Raw genomic sequence first — 14,427 nt, 5'->3', positions numbered from 1 at the left:
GTTATTTTATAATCAAACCATTTAACAGAGTCTTTAGTTCCTATCTTCTTTTCTCTCACTGGGGATAGAACTTTGGGAATCTGTCACCAAACTACAGCCCTAGACTGTTTTCTATATTAAGGTAAATACTCTCTGGTTTGCCAATACTGACTTTGAATTTACTTTTTTAGCTCATGTTGACTCTTAACTCATAAACCTACATGCTATGTCACTGGCAGTATAGAAGAAAGCTATATGGTTCAGTTCAACAGGGATACTTTTGCTTTTAAGCTTTCCTATGAAGTTGTACATTTATATAGTTTTCTAAAACAATATTATCCAGAGAATATTTTCGTTAAGACCCTATAGTCCTTCTAAATGTGGTTGACAGTTGCATGGCTGCAACAGACTGGGGGGCACTGACAGTGGAACCAGTGTTTGAACTGGCTTTTTGGGAACCTATTCTCTTTGAATGGATACCTTGCTCAGCCTAGATATAGTAGGGAGGGCCTTGGACCTTACGAAGCAATGTGCCTTACCGTCTCTGAGGAGTGGATGGGGGTGGGTGGGGTGAGAGGGTGTGTGAAAGGAATGGGAGGAGGGGAGAAACTGGGAACTTGGACTGGTATGCATAATGAATAAAATTGTTTTCTTTCTTAATAAAAAAGATATAAAGGGCTGCATGACAAGTGTCCAAAAATATCGGCAAGTTCCGGAGAGCTTTAAAAAATTCTTACCCAATATTTTAATGACAACGAGAACAAAAATAAAATGTTACTCATGGTGACATTTAGTGACTAGTGACTTTAAGGTAGATGGAACAGTTTGTATGAGTAATGAAATACTTTTTCCACCAGTGTGTTCAAGAGATATGCTGTGAATTAAAATAACAGCCAAGGCAGCTTACCAATTGCTGTAGTTAGCACAAATACTTGTTCCATCTTTTTTCCATCATTGTAAAATGCCAGATACCAAGGTCCTTGGTCCATATACTCTATGAAACCTGTCTCCTGAAGGGATGTTAAGATCAGATTCCTCGGGGAGTGCTGGATGTCGTCAGAGCTCTTGGAGTCTTGTTTTACCAGTTGTTTGCCATCCATTAACTTCACAAAATCAAACTGGAACAAACAAACACAACTGTGAGCTTGAACTATTTTTTTACTTCTGGGCATATAACCATGCTTAACTCTCACATATTCTGTGCTTTGAGAGTTAACAATTCTTAAGTATATTTGATGCCAAAGACATTTGTTAGGTTTGAAAATTGTTTTACTACACGTATAAATTTTGTGAACTTCTCAGCTTGGGAATGTTCAAAGTAAAAATTGATTAAAAGCAAACCTCTAAGAAATAGACACAGTTTTGAGTATTATGTATGAGATCTTGACATTTTAGCAAAGTATCTATCTAAGAGTAGATATTTGATAACTTATTCTGCTCAGAAATGCGACCTTGTCAGCAAATTTAAAAGGTTTTTTTATGGTTTTAGAAACACAAATAAATTATAAATAACAATATTTATCACAATTTACTCCCTTTGTGGGTATGTATTTAAATATTCAAAGTCCAGTCTTTCTCCCTAATCATTTGGTGAACACATTGTTTTTTACACTTTCCTATGTTTTATGGTTCATTTTTGAATGGCATTTCACTATCTTTGACTTGGCCAAAAATTAAAAGTTTTGATGCTCGTCATCACTCTCGATATATGGAGTGAGTATTTAGTTCTTTTAAACTACTTATATAGAGCAGCATTCCTGGTAAATTAAAGCAGAAAAGAAATAAGCTTAACAAACACATGAGAAATATGGTATCCAAGGTTTATGAATGGGCCATGGAAACTGCAGAGGTTTTACATATCTGAATTCTTGTAACGTTTACAGGAATTGCTTGTTGAAAGAATTCTGTATGTAAGATACCATCTACTTAAGAAAATATCTGTCACTCCCTTCTAGTTGATGTGCATTCTGTGACTGGTATAACAGCAGAAGGATTGATGGTACCACCTTCAGAGCTGAGTAAGAAGACAGGACTAGAGACGGTCACAACGACATTTCCTTTGGAATCAGGAGATCAAGTTTAAAGAATGTTTTCTTCAACCATCTATCCTGAATATGTTCTGCTAAATGCCATTTTTTTATTTCTACATACAGTGTTTTCATTACAGTATGATGACTCTGAATATTTATTTGTTAAAAAGATTTTTTTGCCTTCATCTTTGACTCCTACAGTATTCACAAATCACAACATTTGAACTGCTTGATATAGTACCCTCTAAAAAGATTTAAGAAAATACCTATTATATCAAATACCTGAGTGTGTGTAGGTGGAATGTTTCTTCTGCCATAAATTCCCAGTAGAGAGTCCTTGGCTAAAGAAATATTGAATTTCAGATATATAGGATGGTGGATAGTAATCTGGAAACGCCAGAATAAGCCCGGTGGAATGGTCTGCATGACCTGTGCTCCAATGTCAACTTCTCCAGTATCAATTGCTCGTCCCTTCTGAAACACTGGTTTTAAAAAGAGAGAATTATACATATTATTCATCTTAATTTATAAAGCAATGCTTTTTAGTTTTTCAAGAAGAGATGTGTCAAAACAACTCACTTTTCTTGCTCCTATCTTTCAAGCTCTTGCTCAAATTAAATATATTCTAAGGGACCTTTTCTGGATAACTATTATGCCAGTTTCTCCGCTGAACTCTTGTTCCACTGATTTTGTTAAACACAATTACGTTTAAGCATTTACTGAATATTATCTTGGTAACTACAGGAGTTACGAAGATTAGTAAGATGCAGTTCTTCCTCTCACTGAGTTTTGAAAATCATGGAGGAAATGGGACAAGTATAAAAGCAACTACATGGTAAAGGAAATTAACTGCTATCAGTATTCAAAGGAAGGAAAATTATTTTGTTTAAGGGATATCTTTATCCCTCTTTTCATGCTCTTTTTGTCTTTTATTTTCTCATAGTAATTTACATTCCAACACACTGCATATTTTATTTATACATTACATATTATCTATTTTCCCAGCATATAAGGTAAGTATTTTAAGAACAAGGGCTGTGGCTACTTGTTCATTGCTTTATTCTCAGTATATAGACAATATATGTGAATGTATGAAAAGATTACATATATATTAATGATCAGTATATAATTATTTAATGAATGGATTGATGAGTCATAAAAAGGTAATTAGGGGAAATGACATTGAATATGAGTTTTAGAAGGAGCAGAAGTCTTCAACATAGCTATGGAAAAGATGTTAGAACACTTAAAGGGAAGCTTGCACTAAAGCACAGTGCTGTAATGTGGTGATCTTACAGTTGTGGAATATGCATATATAAGAAGAATTCTGAATAGAGTTGGATAGAAATAATGACATATTGTCTATATTGTCTTGGGAACCATTCAGAAGGATTTGATAAGTAAAGCTAATATAGAATAGTAAGAATATCTGAAAAAGTCATAAGGAATCATATTATTAACTATTTATCTAATGAAAACGTACCATACATGCAATTCTCTGTATTAATATGCATATACAGTTTAAATCACGTTTCTCATCTGAGTTAACAACGTTCCCGACAAGTAAGAGAGATGATTTAACAAAAACCCCAATACCAGGCATGAGAGGGCCTCCTTTGAGTTGTTGGTTTGGGTTGTTAAAGAGATTCCCAAAACATACAGCTTGTTGCTACTGCTCTTGCTTGCCCCCAAGAGGTGAAACATAAATCCCTATTCCAAAGACACCATGCACTTTGGACACAGGGCTCAAAGATTGGAAATGAACTGAATGCCTCTTCCCTGAGGACTAACTTCCATAGAACTATAAGGTGCCATCCAAGCTTCCAAAGGAGGGTGGCAACCAGCAGTCCTATGCAGCTATGACACCTATCAACCACAACAGTATCCTGCATGAAACAAAAATGCCAAGTGCAGTAGTGGCATACATATCTTGGCAATAACCAACAGGCCTTAAGACTATTCAACAAGAGGAATATCATATCTGGTACCGAAAATATGGCTAAATGCCCAAGTCCAGTGATGCCATGGATCTTTGAGGATATCCCAACACCACTGTTTTACTAAACCAGCATAATCTCTAACTACATTATAAATACCAAAGTGTAGTCCTTACTTCACATTGTGGCAACTTCTCTTTGCAACAGACAGAGGCTATTATAGCAAACAACCATTCAAAAATGCATGGTTGTCCTAACAGATATATCTACAAAGCACACACACACACACACACACACACACACACACACACACACACACACACACGTCTAAGACTCAGGGAACACTGCAAAAGAGGGTGTAGAATGACTCAAAAAGCAACAGAATCCGGGAGTTTGCTGTGAGACTGTGTCTTTTAGTAAGGTCAGTATCCTGAATTACTTTGTGGGTCTCCAGGTTACCTCTGACCAAGAACTGGAAGAGGGATATCCCATACCTTGCCCTGAGATTTTTATTTGGTAACATTTGACTCTTGAAAGGATCCTTATTGTGTAGGTCATCAATTTAAAGACCATTTTATTTAATGCCAACTGAAGTCTTCCACAGGTATCATTAAAATTTTTTAATAGAGGAAAGGCCTAGGGTTCAGCTCAGAGGTATAGTAATTTCTCAGATACACAATCTTCAGCAAAGATTCACCACCACCCCCCCCAGACTGGAAAGGTTTGGAAGGTAATAGAGGGAGAGACAAGGACAATATAGGGAGTACACATTGTTGATTCAGGTGAAATGACACAAATACTTGAATTTAGGGGAAGCACAAATAACTTCTGTTGGAAAAGTACATTTCAGTGAAAAGTAATTTAGTTTAAATGGAAAGTAGGAGAAAGACATGAGAACAATACAGAAGATTCTGAAGCCATGCTTGTCAGACATTAATGTGACTGAGCAGTCTTCAAATACTAGCATTGAATGAGTGGGTTTAAAGTGAGACACTTTCACAGGATTCCAAGTGAAGCCTGTGTTGCATTGTGCACTTGTCAATACCTGAGAAGTGATAGTGATAGTTGTGAACACAAAGGGAGTGTTAAACTGACACCATGATTGTGAGTTTGGATAATTTGGATAGTACTAATAGCCAAGTATCTGAAACCCAGAAGTACTTGGTCTGTGAGGGCAGATGTTTAGTTTGCACGAGAATAGCTTTATTTGATATGATAGCTTAATGTATCTTTTTATGGAATACGATGTCATGTGGTAGTGGGGAGGAAAGGAATAGAAAAGGAGGAAAGGAAATTGGTTTGCTTTCATTTTAAACAAGGAGGATTATACCTCAGGAGGGAAAATTGAATTTGGCCTCACTTCATTCCATCTTTATAGTTTTCAGACATCAGCTCTGTCTCCATACCACACAGTTTCAAAACACCCACGGTCCCTGTCCTTTGTGTTCACCTTACAGAAAATTAGCAGCCCATTAAGAAACACACCTGCAGTGACTTTATTCATAGGCCAATGCTTGCAGCTTTTAACTCCCTAAAATACCTACATTATTTCTTTTTGTGTTAAGGCCAAGAGTAATAACTATTTTAAGAATGGTCACTGTTAACTGTTAATAATAGATTTCAAATGCAATTTTGAGCATAATTATGTATTACAGGACACATAATTTTGTGAAATTGACATTTCTAATAAAACATACCCTTTGAGATAATAAATGACCAACTGAGTACCTTATTTTTCACTGAAAGTTACTTTTTTTCTAAGTAAGACAGAGCAATTTGGTTCCCAAAGGATTGATAATAAATTTAACTCTTAAGGTTTAAGAGCCAAAAAGCATCTTCATTGGGCAGGAGACTAATAGACCATATTTATGTGAACATTTTTGCTCTCAACTTAAAATTCAGTTTATCCAACCGTTATCCTCATTAGAAGTTTTTTTTTAAATCACTTCTTAAAATGCACCATTTGGTCATGCAAACAATATTATAAACATAAAACAATTCAAAATGTTCTAGGGTCAACCAATAAAATCTTTAGGTTTCATGAATACTCTTTAACTAACCAATCTGCTGATTTTTTAAAACTGCAAAAACTGGTTGGGGATATTAAATTTTATATGGATGACTGACCTAATATTACAACTTCTCTTTCTGAACTGTATAAACATCAAGCATTATATAATAATGTTACTTAATGTTATTTATTAAATCAAAAGATGATGTGGGATTTCCATCTGTTTACCATTGGTTAATAAAGAAGCTGCTTTCGGCCAATGGCTTAACAGAATATAGCCAAGCTGAAAAAGATACATAGAGAGAATAGGCAGAGTTAGGGAGAAGCCATGGAGGAGAAAGATGTAAGTTGCCAGCTGGAATCTTGCTGGTAGGCCACGAGCCTACCAAGATAATAGAAATGAGTTAATTGAAGTTATAAGAGTTAGCTAGCAATATGCTTAAGTGATTGGCCAAACAATACTTCAAATAATATAGTTTCTGTGTGTTTATTGCAGAACAAGACAGGACAGCAACCTCAGCTAACAAAAAGAGGCTTGTGAAGTTCTGTTGTTGAAGTTATCTGGTTATTATCATCACTGTACATCTAGAGTACATATGCATCAATAATTCATGAAAATAATTTTAGGAGAAGACAATCTTCCCCTTTAAAAGCTTAAAGTTAATATAAGGTATGTGAATAGAGATAAAATATATAAACAAGTGGACCATAATTTCAATAAAAAGTGAGAAAATAATCTAGGTATAATATTTTCATATTAGAGAAGAGAGATTCCCCCAGGTGGGAAATTTCCAAGACTCTAATCTTTTAGAATTTTGTGCATCAGCAAGAGACATATGTTCCTGTTGGCAATTTACACCATTAAATAACCTTCTCCATTTTATTATCTTTCAAATTGGTTATGGATTATGAGGTCATTTATTTCATTTTTAACGGTGTAACTCACAAGAGGGGGAAACTAGAAAAAATATTGAAACAATTCAAACTGTGGTTTTTATGAAAATCCAGCTTGATTTAATAAAGGCAAAAGAAAATACTGAGCAAACTTAGCAGAGTCTGATTCTAATACAAATTACAAACAACATAATAAAAAGCTATACTATAGCAGTGTTTGTGTTTCAATGATCATTTAATCACTTTTTTGCTGAAGCATATCAAAAGGATCAAGAAGAACATGCTCTCTAGTAACAGAATGCTTTTCTTTGTACACACGGGGAATGAAATGCAGAGAGCCCTGAATCATATCATACTGTGCAGTACTGTAGTTATCACAGTCTTACCAATATCTACCAATTTAGTTTGAGCTAAACTCTCTCTTTATAGGTTGCAACACAGGCATCAACTGCTGAGCAGGAAAAATGAAAGGCAGATAAGCTATGTTCAAGGATGGCACACTAAGTGAAAGTAGCTTCATTCGACAAGAAAAGGTCAAGCTACCTCGAAGGCAAAAAATAGGGCATGAAATTTATGATGGACATGGTTTGCAGCGACTGTGTCATTTAAACCAAGGTTTTAAATATCTAGCCTTATACATGAATGCTAACAATATGATTATTATGAAAACTAGTTTATAAATGTAGGGTAATAACTACATTCAGGACATAATGTGTGTATTTTTATTTTACTTAACATGCCATGAAGTATATAATTCTATTATGATTCAGTACGAGAAAATCAAAACCCAATCAGACACTGGCACATGATCAGACATGTGTTCCCTAAAAAGAGTCATTATATAAGGTCTTCAAATAAAAATGACTAGGTACTGTATTTATATTAACAGAAACATGAATGTTTTATAAAGGCATTTACGAATTCCTTAAAAAGTAGCTAAGCATTGTAGCCCAAGGAAAAGAATCATATACTAAAAAATATTTATTTTTCACTTTATCTTATTGTATAATTAACATCTTGAAAGGAGCTCAATTGCTCATATTGCATGTGACGTGATTTAAGTATCATATTTATGGCATTTCAATATAATATAATCTCACATTAATAAATTCTTGTAATTTAGAATATTAGTTCTTAGAGAAAAACATGAAAGCAAATAAACTTTATTTCCCATAATCTAAAACCTTGAAGATATCAAATGGAATGGCCAAAATCTATCATTTCTATTCATGTAGCTTCATTTATTTTTTTGCATGATCTGTTGAAATAGAATATAATAATATTATTATACTTCTTTGTTTTTAAAACCTTTGGCACTGATCTTAAGGACTCACATATCTTAATTTTTGATGAACTTTTAATTCATCAAAAGATGTTTTCCAGATTCTCTAGCAAACATATTTTGGCATACATTATATATTTTCAAACAGGCAGGACAAAGAAGTAGATAAATGAACCTCACATGTAGTAAGCATTGTAAACACTGAATGAAAAAATCATTCTGGATGGTTATCCAGTACCAAATGATCAGCTGTGAAAATATACATACAAGTAACATTTAACAGATTAAGTTATATTTGGAAACAGATATGCACATACTAATTAAGAGGCCATGAATTGGAAAGAGCAAGGAAGGTTTGGGGGAGGGTTTAGAGGGAGGAAAGGGAAGAGAAAAATACTGTAGTTACAGTTTTAACAAATTGGAATGTGGAAATTAGTTCTTATAATAGCTTATTTTGACCTTTCATTTCAAGGTTTGAAGAAAGGAATAAATGGATGAAGAAAATGTGCATTTACACAGTGGAGTACTACTCAGCTGTTAAAAATAACGACTTCATGAAATTTGCAGGCAAATGGATGGAATTAAAAAAAATCTTCCTGAGTAAAGTAACCTAGACCCAGAAACATGAACATGGCATGAACTCACTTAAAAGTGGATATTAGCTGTAAAGTAAACGATAATTCATAGACCCGGAGAGGTTAGATACCAAAGAGCTCAATGGGGGAGACTTGGATCTTCCTGGGAAGGTGAAAAAGAAAAGATTTTGTGGGTGGAAAGGGAAGTGGCTGGGGATGGGGGGAATAAGAACACAAAGGATCAGGTGGGGGTGTGGAAGGGGATAGTACTGAAAGAGGTGACTAGAAAGGGGGCTATTTCAGGGTTACAGAAGCTTGGTGCAAGGGAAACGCTACAAGGTTGATCCCAGTGAAAACTCCTAGCAATAGGGAATATGTAGCTCGAACAGTCCATTTCCTGTTACCTGGCAAGACTTCTAGTGGAAGGATTGGGACACCAACCCAGCCTCATAACCTTTGACCAACAGTCTGACTTGACTATGTATGTTTTGCCTTAAGAGTGGCACAGAGATTGTGGGGGTGTTCAACCAATGACTTGTTTAGCCTGAGACCCATGCCAGGAGAGTTAACCCACTTCTGACATTGCCTAGAGTGCCAGGACCGAGCGAGAGAGGCTGGATGACCCAGAGACCTAGGATGGAACCATACATGAGAAGACCAAAAAAAGCATCAATGTAATGATGCTTAACAATATTCTGCTACACACAGATTCATGCCTAGACCAATAGGCATCAGAGAGACATCTTCCAGCAACTTCTGGATACAGATGCAAAGATCCACAATTTAACATTAGGCTGAGCTTGGAGAATCCTGAAGAAGAGAGGGAGGAAGGATTGTAGGAGCCAGAGGGGTCATGAACATCTTAAGAAAACCCACAGAATCAACTAACATGGCTCATAGGGACTCACAAAGACTTAGCTGACAACCAGGGAGCCTGCATGGGACTGATTTAGGCCCTCTGAATATCTGATACAGTTCTGTAGCTTGGCCTTCTTGTGGGACTCCTACCAGTCAGACCAAGGGCTGTCTCTGACTCTTTTACTGGCTTTTGCGATCCTACTCCTCATACATGGTCATCTTGCCCAGACTTAGTACAAGGGGAGGTGCTTAGTCTTACTGTAACTTTATAGGCTATGTTTTGTTGATATCCATGGGAGGCTTGCCCTTTTCTGAATAGAAATGGAGGAGGAGTGGATTAGGTGAGCAGAGTGGAGGCTGAGGGCGAAACTAGGAGGAGAGGATGGCGGGAATCTGCAGTTGGGATATAAAATAAATAAATATTAAAAAATTAGACCCTTAAGAAATTGAAGTGAACACTATAGGTTTGTAAATAAAACCTCTTTGTCTTTATTATGCTGTTAATAGATTGCTATGTTTAAAATCCATTAATTAATTTTACACTTCACAAATGTATAAAAGATTAGGTCCATAAATGGGAATTCTTTATAACCTATCACAATACCTTATACAGTAAAGTATATGTTTTCTGTATATATATGTATGTGGTCTATGATAAAATGACATTACTAAATCTTTGTCTTTAATTGTATTACTTAGTTGGAATGGTATTTTGAGTGTGTATTTGTTTATTGATAATTTGAAAAATAATACACATAATTCTTTTAAATTGTTTCTTAAATGTTTTGTAAATAATTAAATTTTGTGTTACTTTTATAGCGCTGGGAGGTTCTATGCATGCTATTGGAGGAGAAGAGTAATAAATAGGCCTTAGTCTGCTTTTCTCACTGGTATAACAGTGGGCTAAATGTTATGTTAGCTGGCTAGGTCCTAGGTCCTAGTGTGAGAGCATAATCCTATTATTCTGCTAAACTAATGTAGTAATAATAAATGACCCCTTAAGTTCTTACCTTTATGCCCATAAATTACAACATTTGTCAGCCTTTATCGGATGAAAATTAATGCAGACCCTCAGAACAGATCAACCTTTAGAGAATATTAGACTATGGAGTACTCTGATCTCTGTATAATATCTATATTGCACCACACCATCAAGGCTTGGGGATTATTGGTGAAGTAGTGATGGTGGAAATATTATAAGGAATTTTCATCAAGACAGTGTTTATTGCACATGATAGGGCCTTCACACACACGAACTCCTTCACTCCAGCTGTGACTGCATGCATAAGACCTATATATCATCAAGACAGCCAAAATCCTAGCATGGATAGGGGAAGGGTTGATGAAGTATCATTCCTTGCTGAGGAGCTATTAGAAGTTTATGGCTGCCAGGAGAGAAAGAAACAGGTTTGTTTTTTTCAGGGATGTGGCCCCTGAAAGGCTACCTGTAATCCAGTAGAGTGTTCCTATATCCATGCTCATACAAGTAGCACTAAGTGGACTTATCAGGTTTAAGAAAACATGAAATCAGGGTGGAAAAGAAGTAGATGGGATAAAGAAGAGAAGGAATGGAGAGTGGCCTTAATCAAAACACATGCATATACAAAATTCTCAAACACTAAAAATGTTCTAAAAACACGTACATTAATATTTATTGCAGAGTTATTCATAGTAGTCCAAAAGTAAAAACCTTTAAGAGGTCTCTCAAATAATGAACATTTGACCAACATCTGGCACATCCATTTGATGGAATATATTCGTCTGTAAAGACTAAGTATACATGCTATGTATAACCCGCATTAATTATGAAAACATTTCAGCGAAAATGTACTCAAATGGTTACTTACCATATAATTATATTTATGTAGAATTAAATTTGTGAATAGATAGATAGGTAGATACATTGAGGTATATTAGTAGTTGCTTAGGTAAAGGAAGCATAGTTGTATAAGATTTCTGTGAGTTTTGTTTTTTTATTTTTTATTTTATTTTATTTTGATTTTTGAGACACAGTTTCTCTGTGTAACAGCTCTAGCTGTCCTGGAACTTGCTCTTGTAGACCAGGCTGGCCTCAGACTCACTGAGATCCACCTGCTTCTGCCTCCCGAGTGCTGGGATTAAAGGCGTGCGCCACCAAGGCCCTCACACTTTACATGTTTGATTCAATGCTAGTGACTAGGCAGATTTCCCCAGCCACAGTGAGTTTAGCTATCTTCCTCCTGCCCCTGGGCCCTGGCCTTCTCTAGGCTGTTTCCATGCCGAGAACCTGTTTTCTTTTCTGTTACCAAGCTTGGAGCAAATGGCCTCAGACCAGAGTAAAAAAAAAAAAGTGATATGTTCACAGTAGGCTTTAAACTGGATAACTTCATTGTTGTAGAAACTGAACCATCAAGAACCACGGCTGTCCTGCTGGCTGGGAATTTTTTCCATGACGCTATTCATTGCTGACATGGCCTCTCTTACCCTTGTATGCCTTACACCACGCTGACCTGGATATGGCCCCATGCTCGGAAGCCGTCCTGCACAGTCTTGTCCCCATGCAGAGAGGCCCCACTGAGGTCCTGAGAAGTCCACGGGGCAGAGTGTGCCTGTGTCTCTGAGTCTGAGCGTGTGCCAAGGCTTACACCAAGAGCATGCTTGCTGCCTGCCCTGTGTGACAAGTGGTCTGTAGGAGGGACTCACTGCAACCCTTTGGCTTGCTGCAGGGCCCTGTTGGCATTGTGTGCCGAACTCATCTGTCAGTTGGGTTTAGTTGGGAAGTAAAGGGTCTTCGACAGGGCCTTGAGGAAGGAGGGTGGGAGGGAGCTGATGCCTGGCTTAGTGTGTGGCATGGTGCTCGGTGGCATTGCCTGTGTGGAAACATAACCAAGATGTAAAATTAAAATAGAACTTCTCTTATTTAAAAACCGATAAACACTCAAACTTTGAAAGAAAAGAATTCTGTACAATACTTATGATTTTTTAAAATGATAACAATGTTCAAGAACAAAACAGTAGTGATGGCAGAGTAACTACAAATATGCTTAAATTAATTGAATTGTGAACTTAAAGTGAGTGGCATATACATTATATGTCAATATGGCTGTTATAGAAATATGGTTAAGAGGTACAAGTGACACGGAATATTTGTGCATATGTGTACAATCTACGATATAATATCTCAAGAATTTTTGTGTGTTTCTCAGTGGTGGTATGCCATCTGATACCTAGAAGCTGAACTACTTAGGCTTTGTCCAGTACTTGTACAAGGTATGAATGGGAAGGAGTAACCAGAGAGATATTTATTTTGTACACTTCATATGTTATATTAGATACTGTTATGTAGAGGTGTAAAGTATCAAAGTCATATCATTCTGGACTTTGATGTGGTGCCAGGGGCTCATTCTAGTTTACTATTTGCCTTAGAATGCATTTGTGGAACGCTCAGAACATTTATATCTGTGTAGATTCTAGATAGCTGCTAACTGCACATCTATTAACAATTAGATGATTATCTCTCACATAGTTGAAAGTAATGAGAAAGTTTTATAAATTCTAATACCTGGCCTCTAGACAGAGAGGCAGCTTGCATAGACATTGATTTTCATTGGTTGTCATGCTGCTATGACCTTTGATATGTACAATTTAGGGACCCAGAAGAAATTTAATATTTTGAAAATAACATTTTTTACAGACAAAACTCATTTTAAAGGTTAGCAATAATAAGAATAATAAAAGTAAATGGTAGCATTTATTGAACATTTATAGTGCCTTCTTTCTTGGGTTCCCACTTCATATTTTTTAAAAATACATCATGTCTCTACTGGTACAGCGTACAATTTGGTGTACTAGTTTATCATCTAGGCTTCTCCCTCCTTTCTCTTGTGCTGCCTCTAGGACTTTAATTCCTTCACAATCTCTTCTTACTGGCATCTTCAGTCTCTTCCTCTCTATTGGCTATTTGTTTTTGTCTTCAAAGCAGAAATCTTTCTCCTTGTGTAAACAATAACTTTTGTGGCCCTTTAGATATTTGTACAATTTATCTCATCATTTTCTGTCTCCATCCAGTACCCCTATTGCTTCACTTCATTACATACTTATCATGTAGACTTTTACCATCTGCATTTCTCCTATGACTATATACTTATCCCTAAATATGTACTCCTAAAGTTTATCAGGATTGAGTCACCTTGTTTTTCACTGTCTAACTCAGATCACTGCAAATGTGTTACCCTTTCACATTTTTTTAAATTTTAAGCTTTTAAATACTTAATCATCTTACTTCTATTTCTGTATAACAGCTGGCTGTATGCTATTTTGATTGCAGGTACCTGTATGCATGTTCTTTCAGCTTTCTGATTTAATCAGTCTCCTTAAGGGCAACAACCATGTTTTATGATTCATTTGTTAACCCTTTGCCGTACATAGCACCATTAAATATAAACTTAAATGACATAACATTGAAAATCAAGGGTTTCTGTGGGTTTTTTGTTTTTCCTCTTTATTAAAAATTTCCACCTCCTCCCATTTACTTCTCCCTCCCCCCCCACTCTCCCTTCCTTTTCCTCTCCAGACCAAAGAGCAGTCAGGGTTCCCTGCCCTATGGGAAGTCCAAGGTCTTCCCTCCTCCATCCAGGTCTAGGAAGGTGAGCATCCAAATAGACTAGGCTCCCAAAAAGCCAGTCCACGCAGTAGAATCAAAACCCAGTGCCATTGTCCTTGGCTTCTCAGTCAGCCCTCATTGTCAGCCACATTCAGAGAGTCTGATTTTCTCTGGATACCTATAAAATCTCATTGTTTCTCAAATTCCTTTCCTCCAAATGCTATCAAGTGCTTTCCTGAAGTTGATGTAACAGACATTGTAAGTTTTTCCAAATTCTTC

General features: G+C 36.3%; 1 protein-coding gene across 3 annotated transcripts in view; it reads right to left on the bottom strand.

Annotated features, from left to right (window-relative positions):
• Positions 1 to 14,427, bottom strand: part of Tenm1 (teneurin transmembrane protein 1) — an 825,611-nt gene that overhangs the window by 268,886 nt on the left and 542,298 nt on the right. For all 3 annotated transcript variants that reach the window (XM_026784949.1, XM_013350458.2, XM_026784950.1), the window contains 2 exons: positions 2,292 to 2,491; positions 887 to 1,097 (listed from right to left, as the gene is read on the bottom strand). In XM_026784949.1, coding sequence (XP_026640750.1) covers positions 887 to 1,097; positions 2,292 to 2,491 — 411 coding nt within the window. The remainder of the gene's footprint in view (positions 1 to 886; positions 1,098 to 2,291; positions 2,492 to 14,427) is intronic.

The sequence above is a fragment of the Microtus ochrogaster genome, chromosome X (assembly GCF_000317375.1).
Source record: "Microtus ochrogaster isolate Prairie Vole_2 chromosome X, MicOch1.0, whole genome shotgun sequence".
Classification (NCBI taxonomy): Eukaryota; Metazoa; Chordata; class Mammalia; order Rodentia; family Cricetidae; genus Microtus; species Microtus ochrogaster.
Note: the sequence above shows the minus strand (reverse complement) of the source record. Positions and strands in the feature narration are given on the sequence as shown.